Below are 22,186 nucleotides of genomic sequence, written 5' to 3'. Positions count from 1 at the left end.
CAGATATAGTGAAGAAAATTTTGTACTTGGAATTAGGAAGTCCTAGATTCAGATACATGGATACTTAACCAGATTGGGACCATAGGCAAGTCCTTTAACTACTCTCATTTTCTCGCCTGCAAAATGTTGATAAGAATTGATATTTGCCCTTTTCTCAAAGAAAACCATGATATCAGGGAGGTGATGCTATGACAAGCATGGGAATTGAATTTGAGTGAGGGAGTACAATGCTAAGTCACCAGCCTCATTTTCTCCTCCACAGTCACCTGGTCCAGTGGCCAGTTATGAAACAGGATGACTGGAGATGGTTCACGATCAGAGATAAGTGACTTGGCAGAGTCACCCAGCTAGTAAGTATTAAGGGCCTGAGGCTGGATTTGAACTCCCATCCTCCTGACTCCAAGGCCAGTGCCCTAACCACTGCACCACTTGTTCATGAGAATACCTTTAGCATGTATCCCATAGCAATTCCTGCTCACTTAAAATAAAATGTCTCTTAAGTATTTGACAATTAATAAGTGCTTGTTATTATTATTAAAGGATTAAAGATAGAATCTCGACTGGAGCGGGCAAGGTAAAAAGCTACATGTGGGGAGAAAGGAAAACAAGCAGGGAGGCATCGAAAATTTTCTCCAACAGAAAATGTCAGTCTCCATGACACATACTTATTTTGTGATATGGTGACTCACAAGCATTACAGTGAAGGCTCGAGATGCCAGTGGCCATTCACAGAGAGAAAGCATGATTTTTAGACAGGGTCTAAAATGTCTCACTGCCTTGTTATGATTCTGCCTGAAGAAAAGAGGGAACCACAGTGAAACTAGCTCCCCTTGGATGGTGAAATTAGTGAATTAGTCTGATAGCAGGACTCTTCAGTGGAGTGATAGCTTTAGTGTTAGGGGATCTGGATTCAATTACCCATTCTTCAAGGCTCAGATCAAATGCTACCTTATCCATGGAACTTTTCCTAGGGCCCTCAATCAAAGTGAATGATAATAGCCACCACTTATAGAATACTTTCAGGTTTACAAAACATCTTCACAACAATCCTAAAAGATACATGCTACTGTTAACCACACTTCAGGGATGCCGAAACTGAGTCAGATAGAGGTAAAATGACTTGGCAGGGTCACATAGCTGGTTCAAATCCATATACAGGGGCAGCGAGGTGGTGCAGTGAATAGAGCATTAGACCTGGAGTCAGGAGTACCTGAGTTCAAATTTGGCCTCAGACACTTAATAATTACTTAGCTGTGTGGCCTTGGGCAAGCCACTTAGCCCCATTGCCTTAAATAAATAAATAAAAACCATATACAGGTGAATCTGAACTCAGGTCTTCCTGAATCTAAGACCAGCACTCCTAGCCAATCAATGTATCTCCTCATTACCTAAGCAATCTCTCCCTTCTCTGGATTCTCATAACAGTGCTTCCCTTTTCCTTTCTCTTATTCTTTTACATAAACATAAATTTGAGAGCAGGGAATGTTACATTTTTGTTTTCATATTCCCAGTTTCTAGCACACACACAGTAGTTGTACATATTACCTCCTCGTCTAAACTTTAAACACCCTGAGGGAAGAGAGCATAACACACTAGCTGTATGACTCTGAGCAAGGCACTTTTAATCTGCCAGTGACAAGTAAATCTCTAAGATTTAAACTTGCAGAGCAGGTTGCATTGGTAGAGGAAGCTCCATAATGGGGGAGGGGGGGGAGAAGGGGGTTGAGCTTCTTTAATTGGTCAAATCACAGATCTGGTCCAAAAATACATAAATAGATCCATATGAGAAAACATGGATTTGAACTGAACTTTAGATGCTAGATGTATGACTATAGAAATCTCTGGAACTCAGCTTCCTAACCAGTAAAATGAGAGGGTTTTTCACTACAAGAGATCTTTTAGCTTTAAATGATCCTATGATCCTATATACTTTTTGTTCATATCTGTATGTACATATATACGTATGCACACACACATACTCATATATACTTCTCTATCTATCTATCTATCTATCTATCTATCTATCTATTTCTCTATCTGTCTATCTCTCTGTCTCTCTGTTTCTGCCTATCTGTTTCTGACTTTCTTTCTCTCTCTCTCTCTCTCTTTCTCTCTCTTTCAATACTAACAACTCAGGACATCAGGGAAAAAGTGATGTCCTAGATGTGCCTCTAACAAAGCTGAAATTTTCAGAGTTCGAGTTGAGGAAACAGCAATCAGACATAGGCGACCGACCAGCTGTGAAAAGGCAATGAGGCAGGAGGTGGAATGTTTTGTCCTGGGACGACTAGCAGACCAATTCAACTAGAAGAATAAACGGAGGGAAGTAATTTGAAATAAGAAAGGATGCTAGAAGCCATTTTATTGAGAGTTAAACATCAAGGTCGGGGTTTTATATTCAATTTAGGGGCAATAGGAAGTCACAGAAAATATTTGAGAATGGTAGTGATGGTATTATAGGAATATAAATTTGACATGTATGGAATCCATGGAACCCTTGGAGATTCAGGGAATAAATGTGAATCAAATATGTGTTTCATCCATCCAATTCCTCTTTTATTGGGGTTCTAAGTAGGATTCTTTTAAATCATTTGTCTGAAAACCTTTTCCCAAACATGTTACCACCTTAACACTAGGACATCTGTTGTTTTGATCTCATTGTTTGCTCTTTTTGCATCACTCAAAAAATCAGAATTCTGGAGCTTGCGGACTTATATTTTGGAATCTCTGTTACCACTTGTCAGTCATCAGGCATTGATTTCTTGCTAATATGTAATGAATGCACAGAGGAATGTGTGAAGTTATTTTTGTAAATAAACCAAACTAGTCTGTCACGTTCACAACTTCGAGATTCCCCAAGTGGGCTGCAGCCACCAAACTTTTATAGATATGCAAAGTTCTTAAAATTGAGCAATTTTTTTCCTCCCACTGTAAAGGCAGCATAGCATAGAAGGTCGAAAGCTGACAAAGAAAGACCTGAATTCAAGGCCTAACTTCCAAGGACTACTTGAATGTGTGACCCTGGGCAAGTCACTTATTCGTTCAATACCCCCAGGTACATCTCTAAGACTGGAAGTTGTTCTACATCACCAGAGTGGAATTTCACAGAGCTCCCTGCCCTGATGAAATTTTACATCCAGGAGATTTTATTATCCCCACTTTAAAGATGAAGAATTTGGACCATAGTGAAGTTAAGCAATGTGCCCCTGTTAACACCGCTAGTCAATGTTAAAAACAGAATTCAAACCCAGGTCCCTTCCACTCCAAGTCCAGCCTGTTTTCACTGAGATGGACAACGAATAAGACTATCACCTGAGGTCATAGGATCATAGATTTTAAGGAAAAGGGGAATTTAGTACTCGTCTACTGCAGTTCTCTCCTTTCACAGGAAAAGTTTTCCAGAAAGGAATAGTAACATGACCAAAGTCACCTAGGCCAACTGTCCAAGTCAGGCTGTGAAACTGTACCCTCAAACGCCAACCTCAGCACGAGTTTTGTTGTTATTCTTTTCTCAGTCGTGGTGAAATGTCCAGTCCTTAAACATTGTTGTAGCAGGTGTCAGACGATGAGGAATTTGAACTGTCCAACTCAGAAGTTTGCTTGCAAACTAAATGTTTGCATTATTATTGAAGTGGGGGAAAGGAATTTCTTGGTCCAAGGAATTCCTGATTGAGAACATCTCCTACCAGAGCATATCACCATTTATTCTGCAGCTCATAGACTGTAGATTTAGATATGAATCCATTGGAGGAACTGACTAGGGCACTAAAATTAAAAGATTTACCCAGAATTACACAGTGTGTATATATATATATATATATATATATATATATATATATATATATATATATACATATATATATATATGTATATGTATATATATACATATACATATATATATATATATATATATATATGTTAGAGACAGGAACTGAGCACAGGACTTCTGACTCTAATCCCAACTTTCTATTATTCCATGCTCCCTTTCTACTAGCTAGTGGTGCAGTGGATAGAGCACTGGGTCTAAAGTCAAGAAGATGTGGGTTCAAATCCAGCCTCAAACACTCTCTGTGGGACACTTTGAAAATCAGTTAACCTCTGTTTGCCTCAGTTTCCTCAACTGAAAAATGGAGGTAATAGTAGCACCTACTTCCCAGGGATGTTGTGAAGATCTAATGAGATATTCACAAAGCACTTAGCACAATGCCTAGCTAATAGTAGGCACTATTTAAATACTTATTAATATTAATTAATTGAACTCTTCTCCTAATTTTCAATATTTAATTTGTTTCCAGTGAGGGAGGAGGTAGGTTGACAATTAAATATATTATTGCTCTGAAAGTTTTATATGAATAATGATACTTTCAGTATTATTCAGGAATTATCACTCTAAAGGATATTATTATTATGGTAATGATGATGATGATAATTATTACTGGGTTCTGACAGAAGGCTATCAAAAAAGATTTTCCAATCTTTCAGTTCCACTAGCAATGGATGAGTATAATTTCTCTTCTACAACCTTACCAAAACTGAGATTTGTAATTTTTAATACTTTTTTTCTCAGTTTATAATTCCAAGATGGGACTTCAGAATTACTTTAATTTGTATCTTTTCATAATTATTTAAGTAGAATCTAATTCCTGTTTTTCACTTTCAAAAATTTTTTATATCTTTTAATCATTTAACCACTGCAGGATAGAAGCTGCCATCATACCATTTAAATGTCAGTGTTTATATCATATATGCTATACATATTTTTCCAGTCTATTTTACTTTTTATTTTAATTATCCTGTTTTATTTTGTGGAAATATTTTATTTTTGTACAGTTGAGTATATCTATCTTGCTCTAAATAGTTCCTTCTTAAAATGTATATTTCTTCACTCTGTGATTGAGTGAAGAGAACAATTAATTTCTTGATGTCTTAGTAAAAATATTCTTTTTTGTATTGTATCCAAGAATTATCTTGACAAAAAGTTAGCAACCTTTGTGAAAAAAAAAAGACCATTTTCATAACTATAGCTATTTCCAGCAGGGAGCTACTTCTTCCGTTTACATGGGAATGCTAGAATCCTAGTGAAATCTATTATATTCTCCACCAGACAGCAGATGCTCTCAATGTAGATCATTAAGATTCTCTGTTTAGTGAAAAGAACTCAGTTTACTTGTTGGTGAGAGTTATTCTACTACATGGTACCCAAATTATAAAAATAATAAAGGAGCAGATTAGCAAATAAGAAAGCTAACAAAATCCAAAGAAAAAAGAACTATTGATATGGAAATGATCGTGAGATATTGTCTAACTGCTTTTGGTGAGACCAGGACAAACCACATTCTAGGGTTAAAAAAAAAAACCTGACATGATTGCGAAGTCATTATTAGCTATCTCTGAAAAAAATCAGGAAGAATGGAAGATGGAGAATACACAATGAAGGAAAAATAAATGTTCCAATTTTTTAAGGGGGGTAGGATAGGAGATAAAAACTGCAAATCATAAATCAATGGACTTCTTGATTTCAGACAAAATTCTAAAGTAAGTAATTAAAAGGATGGTTTGTTTACATCTAGAAAAAGACGCTGTGGTCACTTGAAGCCAAGATAGTTTCAGTTTCATCAAAAACAGGTCATTCTAGATTGAACTCATTTCCTTCTCTGGCAGAGTTAATCCAGGAGATCAGAAAAGTGTCTACTACTACAAGTACTACTACTACTGCTACTGCTACTACTACTACTACTACTACTACTACTACTACTACTACTACTTCTCCTTCTTCTTACCCTTCTTTCTTTTTTTTAGTACTACAAGTGACAAAATATACCACAAATTCAAGAAGCAACTGCCAGTCTATACATAGTTTCCTTGTGAAAAAGATGGAGAACTTCAGTGTAGACAATCTATAGTTCGACAGATTTAGAAATGGTTAAACGATGGAACACAAAAGAGGAGTGCTTAATGACTCAGTGTTGACTTGGAAGGAGGTCTCTAGTGCTTTGTGGATCTATGCATGATCTTTGTTATTAATTCATATAAATAACAGATAAAATCATAGAGGTGAAACTTTAAATTTAGAAGAAATAATCATGTTGTGATTATTGTGAAAGTGTGAAAGTCTATAGCCATCTATTTCCTCAGCTGTGAAAAGTTTGGTTAGATGACCTTGAAGATTACTTTCATCGTTACATTTATGATCCCCTGACCCTATGTCATGCAATGTCAGGAGGAAAAAAACATAATAGCAAAATCCTTGACAGGATAGAATAATAAGACAAATGGAAAGTGTTGCTTTTGTGTTCAAAAACAACAGTTGGACCAGTCAGGAGGATCTCAGTTCAAATCCAACCTTAGACTTGATACCTGGCAAGTGACTGTAACCCCACTGCCTCATAAAAACCAAAAGCAAACAAAACAAAATTTCACAAGTGTAAAATCTATGGTAAGTTAATAATTCATCTGAAAAAGACCTAAAGGTTTTAGTAGACTCAATATGATTCAGTGGTGTAACATAGCATCCAAAAAAGCAAGTGAAAATTTAGCCTGTATTTAAAAGACCTATATTCAGGTTTCACCTGACTAGTGGTATTCAATTCAACAATCTGAATGACATTCTTGTTCAGGTAAAGACTGGACTAGACTGGCCCCTTACAAATTTTGAGTTAGTACGATTTTATGATTCTGAAAAATCAAATTGAGATCATGAATTGGCATCTGAACGTTTCGCTAAGGAAATCTTTGGTAGGAGCAATTAGTCACAAGAGTTCAACTGATCTTTTCCAGGTGGAATCTGCACATAATAACATAAAATGCTGACCAAAGGATTTAGAATTGGTTTCTAGTGTCCATCACCAAGCTTTATGGAATCACAAGCATTAATCCTACAGAGAGTGACACAAGACTTGAAAGCCCAAAACTTGAAATCTTACCTCAGAGACCTAACTATATGGCACTGGAGCAAGTCTTTTAGCTTCTCATTCTCCATTTCCTCATCTGTAAAATAGGGATGATGATAGTAGAATTTAATGCATAGGCTTTTTGTGAGAAAAATATTGTGCAGTCATTTTTCAGTCATGCTTAACTGTGACCCCATGATTTGACATTTCCTTTTCCAGTTCATTTTAAAGGCAAAGAAACAGAGGCAAATAGGGTTAAGTGACTTTCCCATAGGCACACTGCAAATAAATAACCGAGTTCAGATTTGCATTCAAAAAGATGAGTTTTTCTGACTCCAGGTCCAGAACTCTCTCTACTATGCCACCCAGATGCTCTTGAAACAGTAAAGTAACGTCTTACTGTTAAGACCAATTCTGTTACAATCAGGTCAATGGAACAATAAATTGCAGGAGTCAATACTCTTTCATCTTTGGGGAGTTGCTTCCTTGTTGGGCTTGGCAAGCCTCCACTTTGTTGAGCCCAGTAATGATAATCTTTCCTTATCAATGCTTTCCTTCATTTTGAAACTCTTCTTTTCCCTACCAATTCCCTAGCATTAATCTCAAAGTCTACTTAAGCTCGATTTCACAGACCATAGACTAGATTGTGGGGATGAACAGCTGGCTTCTAATACTTGGCCATGTGGGGAACTACTCTTGCAAGTCTTCTAAAGCAGTGGAGAATATAAACATAGGAAAAATTCTAAAAATACATTCAAGAAAGAATGGGTTTAGACCATACACCAGGTCTAAAGTCCTGTTAAAATACAGCTGCCCTGCCAAGAGAGCACTTGGCTCTAAATAAAAAGCCTTGAGAGTCACTCAGAATAAGGGCAAATAAAGGGTAGATGAAATTGATCTATTAAACTTTAAAGGTCCAAATATTTCTGCAGCAGAAATTACTTGAAAATAAATTGAAGAGGCGGGATAACACAGTGGATGACATACTGGCCTTGGAATCTGGAAGACTTGTGTTACATCTCCCTTCCCAACATTTGTGAGATGCCTCTCCATCTCTCTCTGAGACAACCTCTTCATTGATAAAATGGGGATAATGATGACTGGAGCACCCACCTCACCAAGTTGTTGTGAGGCTCAATTGATACTTAAATAAAGCACTTTACATATATTTAAGTGTTATATGAATGTCAAGATTTTTGTTTTGTTTTGAGAAGCAATTTGACATAGTAGATAGAGTGCAAGCATCACAGAAATATCAGTTGCATTGCTAATGTTCAAATATATCTTCATCACCATAAGGAATGCCTGGTATGGAAATGCTCTCCACCATCCCAGAATGCAACCCATTTGTGACTTAGTAAATCAATCCTAGAAAAATTCTCAAAGCACAGGAGGATTAAATTCCTTAATTATGGCTATATTGTTAGTAAGGCTCAAAGGATAAATTTGAACATACTTCATCTTGACTCCAAACCTTGCACTCTATCGACTAATCACTCTGCTTTTCTTATTATAAATACATACATATTTGTTTGTCGATAAACATCCTCATCAGAGCTACAAATTATGCATTTACTTGATTCATTGTATATATAAATATGGGGGGGCAGCGAGGTGGCACAGTGGATAGAGTACTTACCTTGGAGTCAGTAGGAGGGGAGTTCAAATTCAACCTCAGACACTTGACACAATTGTGTGATCTTGGGAAAGTCACTTAACCCTGATTGCCTCATATCCAGGGTCATCTCTAGTCATCCTGATTCATATCTGGCCTATGGACTCAGTTGGTTCTGAAGGAGAAAGTGAAGCTGGTGACTTAGCACAGCTCCCCTCACTCAAATCCAGTTCATATGCGTGCCATGGCCTCACCTCCCTGATGTCATGGTCCTCATCAAGAACGAAGGACAAACATCAGATCAGATCATCATAGATAGGCAGGCAGACAGAGGTAGGTAGATAGATAGATAGATAGATAGATAGATAGATAGATAGATAGATAGATAGATAGATATGAGGCAGTAGAGTTGTTCCTGAAATGTGAAAGACCTGAATTCAAATCCTTCCTCCAACAGATACAAGAGAGATGACAACAGAAGATGGCTTAGCCTCTCAGTTCTCCCAAAAACTCTCTAAAAGGATATGATCAATCAAGTGCCAGTATATGTCAGTAAATGAAATTTCCTCCCTGGGAATTACCCAAACTGACAACAATCATTGATCTGGAACAAAAGAAAAAAAATATCTTTTTAAATTTATAGATTTATGAGTTGAACTTTTCTGTTCTCAGAGTAACAGTTTTGGCTAATCATTCAGTACACATGCTTGTATGTGTGTAGTTAAGTAGACTTTTCAAATGTCAAGCGTAATGAATTGCTACAAATCTCAAGGTTGCTATATATTTTTCAACCAATGGAATGGTTGGAAAGTACGGACTTGGGATCCTTAGCTGATAAAATAAGTCTTATATACAAAAACCTGCCAGTTTCTTTTTCACCTAAGACATGATTTGGACAGTGGAGAGGGCTGCACCTGAACTAAAGGAACATTCATCTTCATGGGTTCAAATCTGGCTTCAGATACTTATTGACTGTGTGACTCTGAGCAAGTAACTTAAGCCTGTTTGTATGAGGTCCCCATTCATACAAATAAACTGAAGTAGGAAATGGCAAACCACTCTATAATCTTTGCCCAGAAAATTACAAATGGGTCATGAAGAGTTGGACACTACTGAAATGACTAAACAGGACACACTTCAAGTGTCACATCAAAGTTCTCCCTATTTCCTTCACTCATTTTCCAGTATTTTTGTTTTGTGATTTCATTTTAGCCATTTCAATTTCGATGACATTTGGTTATTTAAATCACTCAGCCCCACTATTATCCATGTGGTTTTTCTGATGCTGAATCTATTCCTCAGGGAAGGATAAAATAACCTTTTCATTGAGCTTCCACTTTCACCTATTTTTTCCACCTCTTGTCTGAGTGTCTCTTAATAAGATAAATGGTAGAGGGACTAGAGAACATTGAGGTTGAAGGTTCCTCTCTCCCGAAAGGGCATTGACTAGATGTAAAATGACTCAGTTATGATTTATATCAAAGGTGTCAAAAACCAGACCCATAGGCAGTCTGTTGCTCACAATACCCATGAGTGCAGCTTGAAGCAAATTAAAATGTAATTATAAACCATTTGATAAATTAAATGAAAATGCAATCAAACATAGATGATATTCATCTGTGGTTTTTCTAGGTCAATATGTAGCTTGCAGAGATCCCTTTGTATGGTTTGGTGGCCCTTGTGTCTTTTACAGTTTGATATCCCTGATTTATTCCATTGCAATCCAAGAACATTTTGTCCAGGGCTTGCTATGGAAAGAATGTCATGTGATAGAGGTTGATAAAAAAAAGTTTAGGTAAGTCCCATTCCCTGTCAGATCCTCTATTTCTCAATCTTTATAATGAGTGGATTGGTTGGGATTTCCTCTAAAGTCCCTTCCATCTCAAAATACATAATCACAGGTTGCCTAGAGTGAGGTCTCAGATAACTAGACCATAAGCCTAGGTCAGGATATGATAGATCTTGAGTTGGAAAAACCTTAAAGATCATCTAATCCACCAATTTCATTTTACTTATAAGGAAAGTACGGCCTACAGAGATGAAGTGATTTACTCAAGGTCATACAGGTGAGTTGCAGAGTGAGATGTGACTGAAACTCCAAAGATGCTGGCCAATGGAGCATTAGTTTAGCAGAAGCCCAATTAGTAAGTTGCAATTTTCAAATACATTGATTACTACAATTAATTTTTAAAATTAAGCTTTTGAGTATGTCATTTCTAAGGTATCTTCATAGTTCATATAGTTGAATCCCTAGTTCTTATTAATTAAATAGTAAAGTGGACCTCAGTTCTATTTCTTTCATCAGGCCCTTGAATGTGACTTCAGAGGAGGGATGCTTTGCCTTTTTTTATATCCTGGCCCTCTCTGACATTCTGGTGAAACCTATGGACCACTTCTCACAAACATATTTTAATGTCTACATAATTTTAAAAAATGCTAAATTTCAGTTAGAAATGAGTAAAAATAAAGATAGATCCCACCCCCCCTTAAAGTTCATCATTCCTCTGGAGTCTGTGATCTGATTAAGAATTCACAATCTGCAAGATTCATGCATTCTGCCATGTACTTTTATCTAATCATTAGAACAACGCCTTCAGTCTCACATGAAAATAATTGTTTGAAACCATTTCTGTACTTACAATTTTTTTTCTTTATGAAGAAAAAATAACCTTATCACCCCACAAATGATAAATGTTTCTAATTTCCTTAAGGGTCAAGATTTCTTTCATTTAAACCCAGACTGGCCTGCTCAAAATATCAGCTTTCCAACTCCAGGCAGAATTGTGAACCCATAATGCCCAAAAGCAAGAAGGGAGGCTTGAGTGGTTGAGTCCTGAATCAGAATAGCCCTTACTTTCCCTATTGTAGCAGACTTCTTAAAAGATCTCTGCTTCCAAATTTCTTCCCTTTCCATTGACCTTCCAAAATTGATAACTAAATAACTAAATAAAGATAACTAAATAAAGATCTGAAGATGTCATTCTTTCATGAAAGCATTTTCACTGGTTTGCTATTGTCTTCAGAATAACTTGTAAAACCCTCTGCTAGCTCACCCTTTGAGCATCTCCACAATCACTTCCCTCCTAACTTTATGGTCCTAGTCCCCATTCAAGTAGCCCCCATTCTCCAGAGATTGACTTTCTAATGTTCCCCCACAAATGATATTATTGCATATGTGTCCTTTCTCATTACCACTGCCTAGAAGGGCCTCCCAGTTCACCACTGTCTAGGATCACTATTAAAGAATAGCTCAGGTCCCCTGCAAACCAAACAAGGTCTTTCTCAAACTATATTAAAATTTTTAACAAATTTAATCTTTTTAACTTAAAATCTGTAAGGCTCCTAGCTTCATTTTTCTCTACAAGATTTCAGAGTTCTCTCCCTCTTGAAATAACTTTGAATTACATTGAACATGTTTTATTTACTTAGCTAATAATAGCTAACAGCCTTGAGTCTTCTTTTCCCCTCTATCTTATCCAGTTAGTTGACTCTTATTTCTTGTACTTGAGAGAACTTGCTGAGTCTTTTTCAGGTCTGTTTATCCATCTTTGATGTTCACCTTTCACCCAGCTCTCACAAATGTGGCTCCAAGAAGCTGTAGCATGTACAGCAACTACACCCCAGTAAAGTCTCTAGTTAAGGATAACAAACAGACCTGAAACCCATTTAGGGGGACCTCTACCCCAAGCATGTGAAGACTTCCCCTTACAAAATGGGCAGATGAAGCAGGGATTGTAGAGCTATTAAGAATTTGGTTGTACATCGAAGATGCCAAGGTTATCCACTATATCATGAGCCATTGCTAGTCATCTTGACTTTTGTCTCACCACTAGACTCTGGAAGAGAGAAAGTGAGGCTGATGACTTTGCAACTCTGCCTCACTTAAATGCAATTCATATGCAAGTCAAGACATCACCTTGTGGGGTCATTGGTCTTCTTTAGAAGGAGGTGATCTAATTCTTGGGCTGACTTGAATTGAATCAAATCCAGTCAAAATGTAGGCAGCTGACAGTAAGTTGTGTTCTTCAAGGTGATCCTTGAATGCTGTTATGTGAACATGGCATAGAAATAATTTAATGAATCCCATAAATGTTGGGAAACCACTGAAAACAAAGGTGGCATTCTATTTATGGGTAACAAAAGACACATTTTTTATCTGTTCCCAGAGGATAAATCTGTTGAGCAAGCTGCTCCTATTTAATTCAAGTGAATCATGTTTTTTTTGTGTTAGTCACTTTTTTTTAAAGGATTCTGTGTTGATAGTGATATGAATAACTCAAAAAGGAGTAGGGATTCATAAGTCCATGACTTTTTGACAGGAAAATAAGTTTCTAGAAAGGTTCAAGAAGATTGCATTTTGTTCCATGCATGCAAAGATTACAGTTTATTTCATCCTAATGAGGCAGATGTATTGAATTTCCTACTAGGCAAGAATTGTGTCAAATGTTTATGTGGCATGCAGTCTGTATTGTGTGATGAATGGAAGGACAAGAAGTCATAGCAGACAAGAGCCAAATCATGACCTGGTGCCAGAGCTTTTGACAGACTAATAGATCAGTGAAACATTCTACTCTGGCTAATGGCATCTGGAAATGCTTTTCTAATGTTCTAGGCTTTATAATGTTGTAAGTTTAAACACATCTTAAACTTGGGAAAGACTTGGAAACACTCCTGATATGCAATTAGTTGGCAAGTTTTATGAATTTTATCTCATTCACTTCTCATCCATCCTTTCCCTTCTCTCCACACACACACATAGGCACCATCTTTGTCAAACCCTCTTCACCTCCCTCAGAAATTATTACAATAAACTCCTAATTGGTCTCAGATCTCTAAGGTAGGCTGATTAGAAATTAGGGTGGTTTTGATTTTCTGGAGGTTTTTTTTGCTTTTTTTTTAATGAATCAGAAGATACTGGAGGCATCTGTGACATCATGGATGAAGAACCAGTGGTGGAGTCCAGGAAGATCTAAGTTCAAATTTCAGGCTTATAATGAATACAAGTCACTTAGTATCTCAGTGATACTAAGCTCTAAGTTGCAGTGAAGATGCCAAGAAGACAAGGAAGGGTCCAATATATTGAGCATAATGATCATCACCACCATCCCAGCACTCCCACGCTGCCATGACCAAGAGCTAAGCAACATGGGCAATCTTATAGAGAGAGAGATGTAAGTCCAATCACAAGAAGTGGGATATTTCAAACAAATCCCGTTCTCATCACCAGTTGTAAGACCAGGAGGTTTTGGCCTCAGATAAATCCTGCCAGATGCACTAATTTAGGGCAGGTGCTCTGGAGGTTTAAATCCCCTTCTGTTTGCAGGTTCTCTCAAGTAACTACTGTCTTGAAAGGAGATTTATTGTAGGCTACTAGTGGTGAGACAGATGAGGGGTCCAGCGCACGGATAAATCAATCTGCATATCCCAAGTTTACTTATCAGTGTACCAAGTTCCTAGTCTGCTTCACCCCCTTGTCTCATTTGTCCACTCATAGCAAATCCATTTGCCTTCACTTCCATGGCTGCATCTGTATCCACTGGGTCCTCCCCCTAGCCTGGACATTTACAGGGGCATAGAACAAAGTCCGCATCGTGCTAGATCGGAGACCTACATAAGTATCAAGAATAAACAAAGTTGTGTAACTGGCTCTAACCAAATTCCATTTAAGGAACTTCCATCCAGTCAAGCTAAATAACAATGACTAAGGGAAATTCCCATCCAGGCTGAATATTATTTTTGATTCAGGGATAATCTGAATTATTGGAGGGAATATCAATGCCAATGAGATCACAGATCCTTTAGAATATCAGAATGTGGGACAATGAGGAAATCAGAGACATACAAAAGCATGGTGTCTCATCCTATGAAACTTATAGTCTAAAAAGGAAGATCAATATTAAGAATGTATTAATATTAGTAATAATAATAGCAACCAGAACTTATATATAGCCAGGCTTCACGGTTATCTCATTTCATCTTTGCAACAAACCTGGGAGAAAGGTACCGTTATTATTCCTATTTTAACAATAAGGAAAATGAGGCAGAGTTTAACTGACTTGTCCAAAATCAGTAAGTGTCTTGGGTTTGCACCCAAGTCTTACTAACTCCAAGCTCACTACACTATCCATTTTTCCATATAACTGTTCCTAAAGTTACTGGACCCTTAAAATAACTATAGTATAAAAATGAAATATAAATATCAAAGAGAATTTGGAACAAGGTGCATTATGAGAGAGACCACTTTCAACTGGTGGGGTAGTGAAGGAGGAGATGCCTTGGAGGATGGCTAGGATTTCAATAAATAGAAACAGAGGGAAAGGAAAGTGCAGCAGAAGAGGAAAGGAGGGAAAGTATAAGGAACAGGAGTGAATGCTTTTCACAATAACTAATCAGTTCAGTCTGTTGGTTGATTCAGACTGAATTTTCTCTCCTTGAATTGAATAGTCTTTTTCTTGAGTAAACATACTGATCAGTTTGGGAGAATTAGACATATGGGCAATTCTAGAGATTTATTTTACCTAAGCAAAGTGAATTAGACAGGTGAGCAATTACCAACTCCATTTACTCCAAGGAGCCAACTAAGAGATTAAAGAAAAAAAAAGGTCACTTTTCTCTCTCAATCATTGGCTTGGAGTGGAGGGACTAGAAACCTAATTCTGTTTTCACTTTCTGTGGTATCTGGCTTTATATTGATTTCTTGATTGAACTTTCAACAAATGATCTATTCAGATTTTTATTTCCCTCTACTTTGTACATTGAGGGCAGGGGACCCTGGTCTTTCTTTGCAAATACCTTACCCATAAAAAACTCTTTGTTTTTGACATGACCTGTGACCTCATTGGTGTAGGGACCTCCCAATGAGGAAATTTCTCTCTAGCAGTGCAGATGAGTTTGTTCTCTGCAATTTACATTTTAACAAGTTACCTGGGGCACTGAGAAATGAAATAATGTGCTTAGGATAACATAGCCATTATATCTCATAGAGAGAACTTGAAATTCAGGTCTCTTAGACTCCCAAGTTGACTCTTCTGTCTCTCATCTTAGCAGTAGTTGATAGTGTGAATAAACTGTGAATAAAACATGGGAGCCACCACATCCTAGGGTGATCATTAGAAAGAGCCAATGATAATTATTCCTTCACACGTACCTGGCTACAACTCATGCCTTGAATTGAATAGAGGGAAAGCATTAAAAAAAAAGAAAGAAAGAAACCAAATCCTTAGCATGTTTATGAATTTCCATGTATTTTTTGCAAAGATTTAAACTCACACTATCCAAATCTATTTCAGAATGTCAGGGTCCCCTTAATTTTATTTACAATAGCAATCAATCAATCAACAAAGCTTTATTTGGCCATAGCAAAGACAAAACAACAGAAAGATTTAGAGACCTGCTAAATTATGAAATCAGGGATATTTAATAAATTCAATTCAATAAATCTTTATTAAGCAATTACTATGGACAAGGCATCATGCTAAACTACTTTGGGATATAAAGTGAAGGGTCTGCTCCATCTATCAGAAACATATATTGGCCTGCAAATAGCATTTTAAAGTGAGACTGGGTGACTCGATCCTATCTAAAATTAGCATAGAATTAAAGATTTAGAGTTGGAAGGAATCTTCATCAAATCCAGCCTTCTCATTTTGTAGATGACCTGAAGCCCAGAGCAGTTTAGTGATTTCCCCAGTCGCACAACTAGTTAACATTAGCTTTGCTTTTTGAACCCAATGTTAACTAACTGCCTTCTGCTGACTACCTAATGGAAAGCCATCAAGATTCCATTCCACTCCGATTGTTTCAAGCCAGCTAAGTTTTCAGTTGGGCATTCCAAATCAGCATATTGGATGAGGTCACTTTTGCAGCCTCAGCACTACTTCTTACCTTTTTGCTTAGATGAGGATTGTTAGATGCTTGTCTAATTTGTTTCCAAGTTTCCATTTGCATGCTGGCTGGCAGGATCCCTCTAAGAGTGTGTTTTCTTTCCTTGTTTGTTTTAAATGAGCAATCCTGGCTTCCAAAATCTAGAATTGCCAAGTGCTAGCTGACTATAAAACTGGCCCCAAATCAATCACTTGTTGCTTAAGAGGGAAGGAGTTTCATTTGATTCTAAAGGCAGATAGACAGAACACATAGTAGTGAGAGTACTGGTTGGAGGGTCAAGAGGTTCTGAAGTCCTGATTCTGACAGGACTTAATTGGACATATCCCTTCAGCATGAATTTGGAGTTAGAGTTGAAGGTGAAGACTTCAGCAGAATGTAAACTCCCTGAGGTCAGGGACTGTTTCATTTTTATCTCAGAATGTTAAAGCAGTGAAGGACCTCCCAGCCCAATTCATCTAACCCAGAACTGAGCAAGAATCCCCTCTAGATTGGACCTGATCATTGGGCCTTCCATCCTTGCTTGAAGAGTAGGGAAAGCAAGGGAAAGGAGTCATTCATTCTGGAGGCCAACCACTTCATTTATAGCTAGTTCTAGGGTTTTTTTCCCTTATCTCAAACTTAATTTTGCTTCTCTGCAGCTTCCATAAATGGCCTTGCTTCTACCTTCTGGAAACATGTAGAAAAAGTCCAATCTCTCATTCCTATTTGATTCTTTCAAATACTGGAAGAAAGTACTTACATCCCTCTCTAAGTCAGAAGCTTTTAACCTGGAGTTCATGAACCTATTTTGTTTTTTTGTTTTGTTTTGTTTTGTTTTGATTGTTATTTTACATTTTGTTAACTGTATTCCATTGTAATTAGTTTCCTTTGGAATCCCAAGTATTTTATTTTGTGCATTTAAGAACATGATACTGAGGAGTCCACAGACTTCCAACAGACATTTAATAGGGTCCTTGGCACTTAAAAAAAAATCTACCCTTCTCTAGGCTAAACATCCTCAGTTCCTTTAATTGTTTTAGTATCCCTGGTTTTTATTTGAATACTTAATAAGTATTTTTAAATGGATGAATTTAATTGAGTTTCCTCTCTCTGGATTTTAGTTTCCTCATTTATATAGAGGGAGAGTTGAGATTAGATAACCTCTGAGATCTTACTTGTCTAAAACACATTGATTCTGTTCTATGCTTTTGTTAAATTTAATTTTAGAATTTCAACCTTCATGATACCTGACCTATATCAGCTGGAATCCTTCTCTTCCTTTAAAAAATAAGTTAACCAGGGGCAGCTAGGTGGTGTAATGGATAAAGCACCGGCCTTGGAGTCAGGAATACCTGGGTTCAAATCTGGTCTCAGACACTTGGGCAAGCCACTTAACCCCATTTGCCTTGCAAAAAAACTAAAAAAAATAAATTAACCAGACCATTTATTAGACCAGAACCAATGCACCTGCCCCAGGATGCCAACATCCAAAAGATGTATAAAGAGAGGGAAGGAGGGATAACTACCCTTGATGAACCTTGTCTCATGGTCTTCCAGAGGCCTAATATGCAATTGGCCCTAGCCATCCTCAAAGCATCCTTTATCTAAGACTATTGAAGGTTCTACCTTCCTACCAACCTGCACAGAATTTAAGTATGGAACTCTGACAGATAGATGAGTGACCATCTTGTGTAGTTACATGTGAAATAGAACTCTCTTCTGAGAAGAGTCCTACCAACATAAACCCATTCAACCCAACTTTCTCAAGTAGACATTTGTCTAGCATCTCATGTTTCTTTATCCTAAGGAGCTGGGACTAACTTAAATTGCTATTTTTTTTGAGATCTCATCTCCTGTTCCTCTTTAAACAGCACATCTCACTGGGTATAACTAGTGGGCTAAGTGCTGTGCTCCTTAACTCAATATTAATGAACACAACAGCTAATTTGGGGATCTCTTTGCCTCACACTGATTAGTGCAATCACATTTCTTGCAAATGAACCCCAGCAGTTAAGAACATGGAAAGCTTATGTCTATGCTCATTGCATAAAAGGAATAATTAAGGTATGCTATTTTTTCTCTCTCAACAATATACAAATATTTCAAAACAGTTTCAGCTTATTACATGATAGAAATGTCTGACATCTGGGCAGTAGTATTCATCCTGAGGCATGTCATATCACCTTAAAAATTAGTTTGTATGCCAACTATGAAACATTTTCCAAGAGGCAGCCTGGGAAAATGGGAAGAGATTTAGACTTGGTGTCAACAGCCCTTGGTTCATCGCTGCCTTACAATGATTTTTCTATAGAGTTTTTAGACAAGTTCCTTCTACTTTCTTGAGAGATTTCAATTATCTCATTTAAAAATGAGGATCTGTGACCTAGAATCTCTAAAGGATTTTTCAGTCCTAATGCTCTGATTCCTTGACCTTGACCTTTGTCTTCTAATTTCAACATAGTCGACATATGTGTAGAAGCACCAAACTGGAAGTTAAGTGGTCAACTTAAGCTTGTAGATATAACATTAGCTTCTGGCCTTAAGGAAGTCACTTCTTTGCTTGGGCCCTCAGCTTCCTTATCTGTGACATGAGGGATTATCTTTAGGGTGCTTTCCTCCCAGTTCAGAACTTATGCCCTGCCACTACCCTGTTGATGACTGGTGGGACGGTACACATCATAAATAAACAAAGGCAGCTACTCTGAAACTAGTGGGCAAGGAAGGATATGTAAACCATCTGTGTCAAGGCAATTGGCATGGCCTAGGATGGGAAATCTATTTCTGTTTTAACAGCTCCTGCAGACCAGCTGTACTATTGAGAAATATGTTAATCTAGTTTCTAAATTATGTCCATTGAGGACCATGGGGAGAAAATTGTGACTCTTACTCTGATTTTCATGAATGGGGTTGAAATTGCCCCCCACTCAATGTGTCCAGAGAAAGGCACTTTTCATCCTATGACTAAGGCTATGCACCCACAGGCTAAATCAAATAGATGATTGAGACAATTATCATGGCAAAAAAAATTGCTTTTGAAACCAAAGTGGTTCAGGGTTCTAATCTATCCTGGATAGCTGTGTATACATTTCCAAGTATTAAAATGATTTCCTGAACCTACACATTGCATTTGATTTGAATTTGGAGAGGAACAGCTGTCAGGATACAAGCACACAAGGGACTTGCCTAATTTCAGAGCTGGGACCATGGACAATTGTGTCTTTTCAAATGAATCCAAAGCTGACTGGCACATAAGCGCTTTGGGAAGGGAGGAGAAACTTGGGAAATAGGAGGATGCCCAGATCCTTTGAGCACTATGAGTACTTTATGATAGCTTACCCAATTGGGCTCTGTTGGCTGGCACAGGTCTCCTGGATGCTCATTTTTAAGTGCCTTACTCTCAGGAAGGAACTTCATTTCTCCACAGGGAGAAATTGAGCAATGTATTAAATTATACTTCATCCTGAAGACGTTTCCATCACTCATCTCCCTTTTTGGACAAAAGACAACTTGCTTTTCCTTATGGCCAATATGGCAGTTCTCACCCCTTTACTGGAACAAACTTCCTCCTCATTTTTCTCTTTTGGAATCCCTCACTTAACATCAAGACTCACTTCTCATGTCAGTCCCTAAGAAGTTCTTTCAGGGTTCTATTCAATTTAAGAATTTAAGGGCACCCTAGAGGCTAGGCACTGAACATATAAAGATAAAAATGAAATAGTCTGACCTCTGGTGGTTAATCCTCTCCACCTACTTCCTACTACTGCTTGCATAATTTTTTTTGTATAATCTTCATATTTACTTAAAGGGGAATATGTTGTATGTCCCAAACGAATACAGTCTCTTTGAGGACAGGGACTAATTTTATTTTTGTATCCTCAGTACTTAACACAATGCTAGAACATAGTAAGGAATCTTTAAAAAATAAAAGACAATGGCCAGACATTAATTACTAATTATGTAATTAGTTAATCACAAATTAAATATTTAAATTCATATTAGCAGGAAAGAGAATTCAAAAGGGGGGAAGTATTTATAGAATACTTACTATGTTCCAAGCACTGTTAAATCCTGGTACTACTCTTTAGTAACTGAACAACCAGAAAAAGATCATCTCCAGAAATTTGTGATGTTTAACTTCTCTGAATGGTGAATAACTAGTTATGAGTGAATCTTGTTGAGGAAATGCTACAGCAATGGATAGTTCCCACTTTATAACACATTCTTTCACAGAGGAACAGGCCAGTCGTGCTTAGTATCTAAGGATGCACAATCTCTATCATGTTTTGTATTTAGTATTGATGGACATAATTTGTTTCCCTACTGACAGTGCTATTGAACTTCTCTCCTGAAATATCTCCTTTTAGGTTGCATCAGGTGACTTTTGAGGTCCCCACCTGTGAAGGAAAACGTCGAGAGAAGCTTGCTTTGATTGGTGACTTCTCATCATCAGCAGAATTCTTTGTCACCATTGCAGTGTTTGCCTTCCTCTATTCACTGGCCGCCACCGTCGTTTATATTTTCTTCCAGAACAAGTATCGTGAAAATAACAGAGGTCCACTCATTGTAAGTGCTTTTAAATCTATGTTTCCCTTTTCTTAAGTACAATATTTTGAGATTATTCAACATTTTTGACAAACAGCTTAGATGAAGAATTGCTTGTTATAGTTTGAAATGAATTATTTATTTAATATAGATCAGGCACTATATGATATAGATTAAAGATAATTTATAGAAAATTATAGAAATTTATTTTGGGGCAGGTGATGTTAAAAGTTCTACCCCTGGGGTGGGAAAGGGAAGAAGGAAGAATAACTAACATAAATACATATTCTTCATCTGACATTGTGAAAAAAATACTCTTTCACTACTTTGATGGATCTCTGATACCATCTGTTTAGGGACTCCCTTCAATAGATCATCTTGCTCTACATTTATGTTCTCTCATTGTATGTAACCCTTCACTGTAGTCACCACTCAAATTCTCTACAAAGGGACTGTACAATGCTCTATAGGCCTTCTTTAGTTCTCTTAATATTACTTGGCCAACAATGGAGCTCATTGGCTATCCACAAATTATCCTTCCTTCTCTCTACACTACCAGTCTCACTTTCTCTCCAATTAAACTTTAATATCAATTTTTCTGGAACTTTCATTTGAGAATAATTATTTAGAGGAGAGTTTAAATGAAAGAGAGATTTCCTATAGACTGAAGGATCTTCCAAATAATTCTATTTTGGGGGACGCTAGGTGGCACAGTGGATAGAGCACTGGTCCTGGAGTCAGGAGTACCTGAGTTCAAATCTGGCCTAAGACATTTAATAATTACCTAGCTGTGTGGCCTTGGGCAAGTCACTTAACCCATTGCCTTGCAAAAACCTAAAAAAAAATTCTATTTTCAGATGTCATTGTAGATCCTGCAAAATGAGATCCATAATCTCTTAAAAGAGTGACCAATTATGTATACCAGAAAAGCAAAGTGATTAAAGAATACCTAATTTACATACTATTGTTGTTCTTGTTGCTAAGTGGTTTTTAGTTCAGAGATGTGCTACCTCATTTTACAGATAAGTTAAGTGACTTGAACAAGCTCACAGAACAAGTAAGTCAGTTCTTCCTGACTCCAAGCCTGGCACCATATCCACCACATATAGTCCTTGTTTGGCACATCTCATATGCTGATTTTATATATTTTTACTGGCTGCTGGCAGTGCGTGAAATGATCACCCTCCTCCCCTACATCTCCTGGCTCCCCAGATTTCCTGCAAGTCCCAGTTAAAATCCTACTTTATGAAAGCAGTCTTTTCTAAGATCCCTTAAT

General features: G+C 37.3%; 1 protein-coding gene and 1 long non-coding RNA gene across 2 annotated transcripts in view; one reads left to right on the top strand and one right to left on the bottom strand.

Annotated features, from left to right (window-relative positions):
- The window catches only part of LOC141495017 (uncharacterized), a 38,114-nt gene extending 21,644 nt beyond the window's left edge, over positions 1 to 16,470 (bottom strand). The window contains exons 1-2 of the long non-coding RNA XR_012470631.1: positions 16,390 to 16,470; positions 6,924 to 6,987 (exon numbers count right to left, since the gene is read on the bottom strand). This is a non-coding gene — a long non-coding RNA (uncharacterized LOC141495017). The remainder of the gene's footprint in view (positions 1 to 6,923; positions 6,988 to 16,389) is intronic.
- SYNPR (synaptoporin) overlaps positions 1 to 22,186 on the top strand; it is a 365,523-nt gene that overhangs the window by 286,147 nt on the left and 57,190 nt on the right. Inside the window, exon 4 of the mRNA XM_074196086.1 lies at positions 20,733 to 20,931. Coding sequence (XP_074052187.1) covers positions 20,733 to 20,931 — 199 coding nt within the window. The remainder of the gene's footprint in view (positions 1 to 20,732; positions 20,932 to 22,186) is intronic.

Source organism: Macrotis lagotis, chromosome 8 (assembly GCF_037893015.1).
Source record: "Macrotis lagotis isolate mMagLag1 chromosome 8, bilby.v1.9.chrom.fasta, whole genome shotgun sequence".
Taxonomy (NCBI): Eukaryota; Metazoa; Chordata; class Mammalia; order Peramelemorphia; family Peramelidae; genus Macrotis; species Macrotis lagotis.
Note: the sequence above shows the minus strand (reverse complement) of the source record. Positions and strands in the feature narration are given on the sequence as shown.